The sequence below is a fragment of the Typopeltis vanoorti genome, chromosome 7 (genome assembly GCF_054136105.1).
Source record: "Typopeltis vanoorti isolate ZY-2024b chromosome 7, IOZ_Tvanoo_1.0, whole genome shotgun sequence".
NCBI classification, from domain to species: domain Eukaryota; kingdom Metazoa; phylum Arthropoda; class Arachnida; order Uropygi; family Thelyphonidae; genus Typopeltis; species Typopeltis vanoorti.
Genome location: NC_143555.1, coordinates 84133905 through 84146886, shown reverse-complemented (window position 1 = coordinate 84146886; position 12982 = coordinate 84133905). Strand labels below are relative to the sequence as shown.

The window sequence follows — 12982 nt, the reverse complement described above, 5'->3', positions numbered from 1 at the left end:
TGGTGGTGGTGGTGAAGAGAAATAGCCAAAGACAGGTGTGTGGAGAAATCAAAGCTGAAATGTGACATGAATAAGATGTGTTATAGACTGAAGTAAATTACTATGTTACTGAATGAAAGAAAAGATAGAATGAATGAAATTTTTGCACTGTTGAGTTCATTGGTCAAAAAATTATTGGAATTGTTGAAACATGATTTGATGATATCCTAACAGGAAAACAGAGATGAAGGGACATAATGTTTTTCATAAAGATAAGAAGAGCAACAAAGAAGTGGGAGAGCTGTTGGTGATAACAGAGGCATTATGCCTGCACAAAATTGAAGAAACAAAGGAAAAAGAAGTTGCTTTAAAGTAGTATGATAGTGTGAGGCAGACATGATGAAATATTTATTTTCATGTTGCTATAAATTTGTGCCTGTGCACAATAGTACAGATGAAGTTGTATCAAAGTATTGTAAAGAGACAAAATGACTTCTTTATTTTTACATGTCAGCATTCATTTAAGCATTGCAATTATTCTCTGAGTAGTGTTCACAATTTTTGCTATATTAACCTGAACTTCAACTGCCTATCTACTCCAATATCCCTAGTCTAGTCAGTTTCTTCTACATTAATCCTGCTAATATAACATGCCACTGGATGTCTCATTACACCAAAGTGCATAACTTTACATTTATTAATCTTTTTTTTTTCTTAAAATACAAGCCTTATAAACTGAAGGTGCTATACAAATTTATTCAGAGAAGTTTTTTACAAAACACTCGTGTCTGTAGTGGGAGTCGAACCAATGACCTATAGGTTGGACTGCAGGTATGCTACCCACTCAATCAACCAGGCCGGCAACATTGAACTAACCGTCCTTTTCACATGCTCACAATTCCAACTTATTCAGATCATTCTGCAAGTAGTTCATGTCACTTGCATTCCTGCTTATCCTACCTCTCTTTGCATCATCAGCAAATAGCTGTATGTCACCAGTTAAATCCTTCCAAGTAGCATTAAAGTAAAGAATGAATAACAATGAACTAAGAATTGATCTCCGGGATACACCACTGCTCACCTCAAAAATTGCAGACTCACATTCCACATACATTATTTTTTGATATGTCACTCAGTCATCCTCTTATATAAACTTGTAATTTATAATACAAACCCATATCTTTCAACTTATGCTGAATACTGTCGAAACCTTTAGCAAAGTCCAAAAATATCGTGGTATATCCAATCCCCCTTGTCTGATTCAACAGTCACATTATTATAAAATGTGAGCAATTTTCTCGGTGACCTTACCTCTGTAATCCTGTGCTGTTCTATGAAAAGTAGAGATTCTCTACCAACCCATTTTTGTATACAAACTCTTATCAACTTTCCCAAAAATCTTCACCATCACTCCTGGGATACAGATAGGACACATCAGTCTTTGCACCATCCTTGTACAATAGGATTAATGTACATTATTTCCATGCCTGTGGAATCATCCTTGTGATGAGACTCAAATTATACAGCCAGTTCAGCTGAACTCTTTTAGCATCCATACTGATATTCCATCTGTTCCTATTGCTGAATTCATATTAGTTTGTACAACAGCTCTAGTACCTCCTCCTCTTCACACATCTCTCACTTTCTTCTGCCAATGTAGAGGTAGCATTGAGCTCAATGCTGCATACACTAGGTTGATAGATTTTAGAAAAATGAGCACTTATTAGTTGAACAATCTAATGAGCATCTGCCACTTGCACACTATCCACATTGACAAGAGTTATTCTTTCGCATTCATTTCTTCATTGCATTTCTTTTCATAGTCACACTTATCTTTCCATACAATAATTGTAACACTTCTGGACTGTGTCTTATAATTTTCACAGGCAGGATAGGAGATGAAGTGCTGCTAATGATATCAGATGATTTGTGTCTAGTTAGAGTAGATAGCTACAATTACAATATTAGTAACCATTTTCCATGTAGCAGTGAGTTTGGAGCTATTTGGTGTGCGGTGCAGTCTAACAAGATCAAATACATGGTGGGATGTAGCTACAGACCTAATGAATCAGCTGCTAGTAGCAATGAAATGCACTGGCAAATAAATCTAATGGGTACTAAATGAATAATCATCATGGGTGACTTTAATCATCCGAACATTCATTCATTTGGTAGCAGTGAAATCTCATGAAAAGGATGAAGTTGAATTTAATTATTATTATTATTATTATTATCCCAAGACCCCATGGAGTCAAAGACTCATCTATGAGGTCCTTTTGTCACACATACAGCTCATCATACCGTACTTCAAATTCTATGCAGACACCACACTCTCAGGCAAAGCATCCCAATCATTCACAACTCTGCACGAAAAAAAACCCTTCTCACTTACCTATTCATACCCTCTTTATACAGTTTACAGTTCTCCTCTGATCTCCCACTATTTTCTGTATAACCTCTCCAGCATTGATCCTATAACAACCCTTTAATAACTTGTAGGTCGCTATCATATCTCCCCCCCCTCTTCCTTCTGTCCACCAGACTCTGCGAGTTGCATCTTCTCAATCTTTCCTCATACTCAACATTCCACTGGTTAGAAACTACCTTAATCAGTCGCCTCTGAACCCTCTCCGACATCTTTTCATCCTTCTGAAAACCAGGTGACCAAATTTGGGCACAATAGTCCATGTGTGGCCTAATCAAATCCTTATACGATGGAATAAGAAAATCCTTACTTCTACAAGCCAGTGTCCTCAGCATCATTCCCAGAATTCTTTGTGTTGTCCTCACAACTTTGGCAATGTGTCCTCTACATTTCAAATCCTTACCCACTATCATCCCAAGATCTCTTATTTCCTCCACCCCTCCAACAATATATATCCCCACCAAGCATAAATTTTATATCCTATCTTTGTTTCCCAAATTTTAAATCTTTACATTTTGCAATATCGAACTCGTATCCCCATTCCAGCGCCCATTCACTCAATTTATTCAGGTGTTCTTGTAACGTCACAACATCTTCTCTGCGCTCGCTTCATAGTTCATCCCAACTTTGCATCATCTGCAAACAAATTAATATTCCCATCCAAATCTTTGCCAATATCATTAACATACAGGTTAAACACCAATGGCACTAAAACAGATCCCTGAGGCACACCACTAGTGATTTCCTCTTCTGACAACTTCCTTAAGCAGTATGTGACATATGAAACTCAAGGTCAAAAAATATCAAACATGATTGCAGTGTCTGATATTGTCAGGACAGTAGGATTACTATTCATTAACTGGAAGCAGAACAGTTACATATTTTACTTAGCTACTTCCCATTTTTAAATGGGAAGTAGCTAAGTGTATGGGTATTCCATTTAAAAAAGGTTACATGCTGAACTTCAAAACAGGAATTTAAGGCCAACTGAGGAGAATACTAAGTTTGACCCCATTGCATCAGTTGCTAGATAGCAATGATATTGGCAGTGCATGGGAAATATTTAAAAAATATCTCAATGATTCAATGTTGGAATGTATTCCTAGATTTGAAGAATAAACATTATGGAAATGAAATGGATGTGCAATTTTGTTAAACAAGAAATTCTTAAGAAAAAGATGATGTGAAAAGAATACCATGTGCATAAGTGATGACCACTATGGAAATTATAAGGCACATGCCAGAAGGGTTTCAACTATTGTACAGAAAGCTAAATAGTACTATGAAAAGAAACTGGCTCTGCAAGCTAATGAAAATCCAAAAGAATTCTGTCATTATGTTACAAGAAAAAGAAAAAATAACAAATGTGAAAGAATAACTCTCATCAATATAGAAGAGATTGTTCAGCTAATGAGTGCCTATTTTGCTAAAAGCTATCAACCTAGTATATGCAACATTGAACTCAATGCTACTTCGACACTGGCAGAAGAAACACAGGTGTACGAGGAGGAAGTACTAGAGCTGTTGCACAAACTGAATATGATTTCGACAATAGCGACTGATATGATATCGGCATGGATAATAAAAGAGTGCAAAGACTGATGCATCTAACTACTGACCTTTTTTTTTATATCTGATCCACACATGAGACCACAAGACCTATAGCACAGTGGTGCCATGTGTGGACAAGAGGAAGAGAATAAAGGAGGAGTCTGTTCACATTTTGCTTGAACAGCTGAGAGTTGCAATCTTTGGGGAAGGAAGAGACGAGGAGACCTATCAGTATCACCGGAGTGGTGATAAAGATTTTGGAAAAGTTGATATAGTTGTATAACTTTGCTCTTACACACAGATTTGCACTATTCCTCCTATCACAATCTTGTTTCCCTGATTCTCATTAGGTCTCATACCAATAAATAATTTTTCGAGACTCCTGATACAAATTCACTCCACATCCAAAAACTCACAACTATTCTTTCTACACAGTCTATGCATTGAATCATTTGTTCATAGCCCTTCTTCTTAATTGCATGTTATCATATCTAGGTAATATTCTGACCATAGTGAGAAAGTAACTAATGTTACTTTCTCACTATAGCTTTGTCCGGTAGTCCTTTCATATCTTCTCTCATGCTGTATTTATTAGCAGATAAATCATTTGTTCCTACCAGTACTACCATCTGTTTTACTTTTCTTTTCTGCTTTTCAATTATGTTGGATTTTACCTACCTGATTTCTATTATGAAATATCTTATCTCATTCTGTACTTTCTCCTTTTTTGTTTCTCTTTTTGTCTCTCCTTTTTCTGCTCACCATTCATATCCTTCTAATGTCTCTCTAATCGCTTTTCAACTTGTTTTAATTCCCTCATCATCTGTCTGATGGTTGGTTTTAGTTAAGATACTTCTGAAGTTAATTCATACTTAATTTCTTCATTACTTTTTGAAATGGCATGATTGTTTTTATTGAAGCTAACCACCATGTTTGCAATTTCAATGGTATTCTTCTTGTTACTCTGTATTGTTCTTGTGAGGTTTTGGTGCCATTTTACAATGTTGCTTTAATCTAGGTTCTTTCGCTTGGTTGAACAGCGGGAAGGAGTGATGACAAGGGGCCATCCCTGAAAGTTACAAAAGGAAACTGTGAGCAAGAGGATGAGGAGTGGTTTCTTTGTATGGAGGGTGGTTGAACCATGGAATGCATTGCCTGATAGAGTGGAGAGAGCAAGAATGGTCAGTGAGTTCAAGGAGTGGTATGATGGACTTTGTGTTTCTTAGGTGGGGGGGGACCTCCCCCTCGATGAGTGTTGATGGACTTTGTGTTTCTTAGGAAGGACCTCTCACGATAAGTCTTTTGACTCCATGGAGGCCTGAATAATAATAATAATAATGTTGGAGTAATCAACAAAATCTTAAGACATATATATCAAATTGTAAAATTTTTGATCTCTTTGTATATTTCTTATTATCTTTTATTATCTACTCTCTTAATTATACTTATTGTACTTATCTCTAACACTTAATTTATGCTATAAGTATCAACATTCTCACTGGGCCGATCTTTAACTATAAGAACGATGCTAGTGGTTTGGGGAACAAAGGGAATTCTAATGGCCAATACCAATTCCTTTGTCTCAACACTGGTTCTAATTCCCTTTTCAGATTCAGGGAAAATTTATTTTTTTCCACTGCGCCACCCTAAATCCTAGATTAACAAAGAATGTAGAATCAAGGAACCAGAAACAGTTTAGCTTACAATCTTATATTACTATAGGTTACGTTTGCGGTCGTAGCCTCACCATAAATTAATCTCCCGCCGTGGTCCGTATTTTATGAGCAAGTGCAACAGAGAAGAAAATCAGGCAAGTCATCAGTTAAACTTAAAAAGCAAAGCATTTAATTCAGTTGAAACATCTTACACATTATGGTTCTACACAGAATTAAGTAATCTGTTATTTCTAAGGAATGAGTATTAATTATTCAATTCTCTATCTCTATCATAGTATGCACAACAAAGAACTTCATACATAGTTAACAAATTCTACTTGATAGATCCAACTCATTCTCCAATACTAAGGACATTTGTTAATTTAATAACTAAGATAACTCCACTTGCTCTCACACTATTTCATTTACAAAATTCTCAAGATTTCTTTATCATTAAAAGAAACAATCTCTAGGCTCCACGTGCTCTCGCACTAATTCATTCACAAAGTTCTCATAATTACTCTACCATTAAAAGAAACAATCTCTAGAGTCCTTCCTAAAGTTACAGACATTCTTCTTATTACACATTTACAAAAAAAACAACATAGACTGTACATTACCAACTGCTGGGGAATTGTTTGGCCACATCACATATCTTGTCTGGACAATAACTTTCGACTCCAAGTTCATTCTGCTATTTTTTTGAGGCATTCTTCAAGATTTCGAGCTGTACTTATCTCTGCCGCCTAAATTAGGTAGACGTTGTTCTCTGGTGAACTGGCTTAACATCGCAATGATATTTCCGTAAGCATCAGTGACTATCTTCTGCTGAGCTGATTGCCGACCGGTAAACTTTCGGGAATTTCACAGCATAGTTCCTCAGTCATTGTCTCGAATCTGCGTCGAAAACGGGGAACTAAGAGTTGCCACGAGGAGGTTCCACACACAACAGCATAACTGCAGGAAGGCATGAGATCCCGAGCAAAAAGAGAGCACAAGCCAAAGAGTAAGAGGCTTTTTTCTGGCACTGCATGATGTTTTAAATTGCATGCCACACGTTCACCTCTACGTTACCCATAACTCAGCGCCACACATGGAATTCTAGTGTGATCTACGGAATGTATGAGTGTGTATGGGGGGGGGGGGGGGGGAACTACTTGCTTACGAAAAGGGTGCGCCTGTACTCTTTGTTGCACGTGTTTCTATTCTGGCCACTTTTATTTAATCGGATTATCCGTTTCTCCCAGCAATTTATAAGTACTTACACAAGAGAGTAAGGGTTAAGCATTTAAGCACTTTACAATACTTTACATTATAACATAATCCAATGAAAAAGTCCTGTTTAGTAATATTTTAGTACATTACAACAATTTAGCATATCTGATATATCAATAATTGATTCAAAAATACAAGCCCATGTTAAGTCTGTAGGAAACGTGAAATAATTTAATTTTAGTTTCATTCAGAACTTTAACAAAATACTTACAATTAAAGGAAAATTATGATTGAATGTTTTACTTCTCCTATTGCTTCTTTGCTCTGTAGGATCTTATAATGATGTCAGTTTAAATAAGCTGCATTAATTTATTTAAATAAACTGAGGACAAATTATGATCTGAAATCCATAAAAATTTTAAATTCAATTTACTAAGTCAAGTTAAGTGTAGCAAAGTGAATATCTTAAAATGTTTTAATATGGCAACAGATTTTTTTTTACCTTAGAATAGCCCAAAGGCTTTGTTTCTATGACGTCTATAGTATATGCTTTTCTATGACCACTGTCATCAAACTGGATATTTCCTGTAAGACCCATAGGAATGTGTATCTGTAAAACACCAAAAATTTAAATTAATTTGTTGCATGATGATTGTAAGATCTTCAGTGTGGTTCATGATTCATTATATGAAGTCCTCAAACTATCACTATCATGCCTTAAACAGACCTCACCAATAACATTTTCTTGTAATTCATCCACCACTCTCCAATCAAAAAGTTTATTTTTAGCTCACTCTCTTACCATTATACAACTTCCAGGAATGATCACTTGTTCTTCCCCTACCCTTTAAGTCTCTTTCTTATGTCATGACTAATCTCCACCATATGAGCAGAAAAGTTCTGATATCTATGTAGAGATAATAATGAGATGCTTCAGAAAAATAAGTTATCACAGAGCAAATATAAAATAATGGGTGAAGACAAGATCTATAAGAAATATAAGATGTAGGCTAGATTAGTGTCAAGCATAGTAACCAAAGAAAAAAGCACAGCATAAGAAGAAATTGGCCAACAGGCCAAAGGAAATCTAAGGCATTCTTCCACTAGGTGTATAAAAGAAATGATTATGGCATATTTACACTGATCGTGACAAACTTCTCACCACTTGCAAAGATACAAAAGAATTATTTAAAAGTATTTCATATCTATTACAGTAATGCTCTGCAAAATTTAGAGGAGAATGAAATATTAGAAGCAAATAAACACTGACTGTATATCAAGTATTGCATATTCTCAGTGGTAATAGTGATATTGGACTGAATAATATATGCAATGTTTTTCTCAGAGAATGAGAATGTGCCAAGGAGTTGACTGTGCCCTTAACCTGAGTGTTTAATGAATCTTGTTCAAATAATGATTCCAAAGGAGAGAAAGGAAGGCTAAATATGCCACTACATAAGAGTGAAGCCAAGGACAGTTTCTAATAATACAGAAAAGGGAGACTGTAGAAGAGAGGGAGGGAACTCATACAGAATGATATTTTTGGACTTTGCATAGGCAGCAGACTGTCTCATTGCATGTTACAAGTTCAGCGTGATTGACATGGACTGGCTGTCTGATAGATGCTGCCACTTTGCATATGGAAAAACAGCAAGTTAAAGAAGGACAGTAATAAGGCAATGAGAAGCTGTTCTTAGGCCAGTGTTGTTTAACCTATTTGTTAATGATATTGCATGTCATTTCAAATAAGTCATTGAGTTGTTTGCTGATAATGGAAAGTCTGAAGAGGTGAAATCAGTGATGGCAAAGCGAGTTCCTGGAGGAAGATTTAAATTTTTAAATCAGAGGAGCAGTTAGGTTAGGGGCAATATGAGGTGAAGTTCATTAATGAGTGTGAAATCATTATCCATCTTATGTGTTAGAGTCACTGAACTGTCACGGCCAAGTAACTTCATCTCAGAAACCTGATTACTGCTTATGACAGAGTAGTTAATCCTGTCTGTAGTATCTGCTATGTCTGTAAATTGCATATGTTCTTCTAGAAAAGCATGCCTATATTGAAATGAAAAATAAGTTTCTAGGAAGAGAAACTCTGCTGCTTTCATATGAGACCAGCTAATTCACCATCGCTTAAAAGCTTTTATAATGGTCCGTTGCATATTAGGTGGGATTCAAGCCCAACTCTTTTCAATCAAAGGACATCATTGACACCAACTTAGATATGAAAGCTCTCATAAATGTTCATTTGCATAATAATTGGTGGTGATATTGTTTATATTTCTTCAAAATTTCATTTATTTCTGATCATTTGGCCTAACTGCATAGTGTTTCAGAGTTTTGTAAGTTGCTAGTTACTTTTTTTTTCATGTAATTTGTAGCTTGAATTGACCAAACACAAAATAGTGGTAAGAAGGTCATAATAGCATGCACAAAAATCAAATGGAATACAAATATAAAAAAAAGGGGATACAGCTGAATGTGAAAATTACAGACGAATTTTGGAAATGAGCATTCCTAGTAAGATTCATGCAATTATTCTTGAGAAATAGATAAGAAAAATTGTGGAGGAGGCCAAACAGAGGACATCAGGATCAGATTTTCACTTTAGGACAAATAGTTGAGAAACCATATAAATTATAACAAGAATCTATATTTAAGTTTTGTAGATCTGGAAAAGGCATATGACAAGGTGCCAAGAGGAAAGCTGTTCAAAATGCTACAGTTATATGGTGTAAATGGAACATTATATCAAACAATACATAGTCTCTATTTGTAAATCAGCAGTTAGAACTGAAGGAGGTACAGGAAGATGGTTTGATGTTAGTCAGCTGTGCGACAAGGGTGTACATTATCTTCACTGTTATTCATCATCTATATGAATCACATTCCTAATATCAAAATTGGATATGTTAATCTCCTCCGTAGCGCAATTGGAAGAACGACAGTACATTGCGCCCTTCGATTGGAATAGGCCTAAGTTTGATTCTCGTCGCGACGGGAGGAATCTTTATCTGGACGATTTTCAATCGAAGGTGAGTTAGCCGATCTCATACAGAGGTAGCAGGGTTTTTTCTCCCAGCAACTCGGGTTTTTCATCCCGCATACAGACAAATCGGCCCTTCAGAACACACGCAATTTACAGACATAGAATACTAGTTGTAGTGGTGGTGGAGGTGGGCGGTAGATGGCGTTGATGGAGAGGACTCGTAGTAGAGGTTCAGTGTAGTGGTTGAGACAGTTGTAGATGTCCTCCTGCGATGAGTCTTCGGACTCCTTGGAGGTGTCAGGAATAATAATAATAATCTCAGCTCTTCATTTTATGTAGATAATGTTATACTCCACAATAAATCCAGGATAAGTCTGCAGCATTCCCTGACAACATTGAATAACTTTGATATGAAAGTCATCATTAAAAAGACAAAGACTGAAAATAGGCAGAAACATTGAATGCATCAACTACAGCCTGAATGGAGAACCTATGGAACAAGTAAAATATTTCAGCTATTTAGATACAATTTTTAGTGAAGATGGCAAATTAAATTTGAAAATAGCAGAATTAGTAAAACTGCTATGAGAGAGATTAGTTAAAATGCTAAACTAGTTGTATACAAGACTATGTTCAAACCAATTTTAACTTATGGATCTGAGAGCTAGGTTGGGAAAAATAAACACTTGATCAAAGACTGGAGACCTCTGTTATGAGAATTCTGAGAAAGATTAGTGGAGTCAATAGATGGCATCAATGACAGTATCACATTAAAAATAAAGAAATTAGGAAAGAACTTGACATTCAGCAACCAGGAATGGGAGAGGAAAGATTAGCAAAATAAGTGTTCTTTTCCAAGTTAGCAGGAAAAAGACCCAGAAGAAGACCAAGATACATATGGATTGAGAGAGTAAAAAATGCTTTAAAAGTCAGAAATATAAGATATGAAAACGTTGGAGTCTTTCTTAACAGATAACAGATTAATTTGGAGGTAAATTGTTGACCAGAAGTTAGTAATGGTGAAAGTTTTTCATGTAGTACTATCATAATTATACTATACTATACACCCCCTGAGTGTATATATCAGGAAATTCATGATAGTGATGATGAGATGTCACCTAGGAATAAGGAAAATGAATTTTTTGAGTTCTTGAGAAATAACTATTTTAGGCAGTATCTAATGGGATACACACAAGGACGAATTCTTGCATCTGAAGATGTGATTATGTGAATATCATCAGAGGATGTGAATATCAATTGGGATATTGTATCTTCTTCTAGGTGATGAGAATAATCATGGCATAATTGCTTGAATGGTGAAGAGCCATATGAAGACTTCCATGAGGAATGAATATATGTGGAATTACAAGGCTGATAATTATGAAAAGCTTAGGAGACAGCTTAGAGCTATAGTATGGAATGAGGAATTGAAGTGGAAGGAAGATAAATGCTGCTTGGACACTGACTAAGCAGCATTTAGTAATTTTTTTTTTTTACTCATTTTACTCATAATCATCGGCCTTGTAGTTCCACATATATCCATTCCTCATGGAAGTCTTCATATGGCTCTTCACCATTTAAGCAATTATGCCATAATTATTCTCATCACCTAGAAGAAGATAGAATATCCAATTGATAATCACATCCTCTGATGATATTCACATAATCACATCCTCAGATGCAAGAATTCGTCCTTGTGTGTGTCTTCCATTAGATAGTTTGTCTTCCAAAGTCAAAAGCTAATCAAATAGGTGTAAAAGAGTTGAATAAAGAGATGCACTCTAAAAGAAGAAAAGTTAAATACTGATAATAATCAGTTTCATGAAGAATACATAGAGCAGGCAAGGAAGATCAGGGACAACAAAAATGCAGTATGACAAAAATTAGCCAATGTGGTCAAGAAAAATCCTAGAGAGGATTCTTTGAATACATGGAAAGCAGAAGGAAGAAAGAATGATTATGGTAAGATGATGTTAATGGCTGGGTATTATACTATAACTTAGTATATTAATAATGACAAGTGTTTTTAATGCTATATTGTATTGAAATAAGTGAATGAAATATTAAATATATGTGGAAGTTGTTGTGCTTGAAAATAAACAATAATATTGACCACTGCTTTGTGCCCCTGACTCACAGGGAGCATGTCCCACAGTGAATGTGGAAGACAATCTTTGATGTGTAATATCCTCAAGTTCCCAGGATCAAGCAACTAGTCTTAGAAAAACAATTTCAGTCTTCCTACTAGGTAAGTGATAAGCAATAATATTATTTTCACATGAAAAAGAAAATAAATTCTGAGTTCACTTTGTATTTTTTTAAAAAAAAAAAAAAAAGGTTTTGCAAGTTTTGTGACTTCCCATTAATTCCCTGAATTTCGAGAGCTATAGTAAAAAGGATTAAATTAGAATTTTGAAGATGATTAAAAACACTTTTATTTCAATGTCGAACAATAGTTAAAATTGTTTATTACATAAAATCTATATGTAATCATTCTGTTTAAATTTAATTTAAATTAAATATAAACTATGTGTCATTTCTATTATATTTAAACAGCTTTTTTGTTTTTATTATGATTATCCTGGATTACAAGATATACTAACAGTGAAAAATGGGTCACTTGAGAGCCACTGCTCTACATAACTATTATTATTACATGACACCTCCATGGAGTCCAAGGACTCATTAATACTGCACAATCTACCATCTGCATTATACCATCTATCACCGAGACAATTAACAAACAAAAATACATGGTATTTTTGTCTGTTAATTGCATGTGTTGTCTGGCAGATTTTCCTGTTTTGCAGGATGAAAAAACCTGAGTTTCCAAGAGAAAAAACATGAATACCTCCATATTAAATTAGCTAACTCACCTTCAATTTTTTTTTTTAAAAAAAAAAAAAAGTCTACATTAAGATTCCTCTTATCATGACAAGAATAAATTCTGGTCTTTTCTAATCAAAGAACGTGTCTGATAATTATTCCAACTGCACTGCAGAGGTTTGGCTAAATGCTTTAGGAATATATGAGGATATTCCTAAACCTAAGAATAGACTAAGGATTTCTTTCTTTCACTTTTGTCAATTTTATGTATTTTTTATATTTTTATATAGTCTGGAAACCCAGCTCTAGAGACCAAACATGGAACTTTTTCAAACTACTTCAGCC

General features: G+C 35.1%; 1 protein-coding gene across 2 annotated transcripts in view; it reads right to left on the bottom strand.

Moving 5' to 3' along the window:
* LOC150104821 (glutamate receptor 1-like) overlaps positions 1–12982 on the bottom strand; it is a 301010-nt gene that overhangs the window by 158373 nt on the left and 129655 nt on the right. For both annotated transcript variants that reach the window (XM_090395997.1, XM_090395998.1), the window contains exon 7: positions 7328–7435. In XM_090395997.1, the coding sequence (XP_090252123.1) occupies positions 7328–7435 (108 nt within the window). The remainder of the gene's footprint in view (positions 1–7327; positions 7436–12982) is intronic.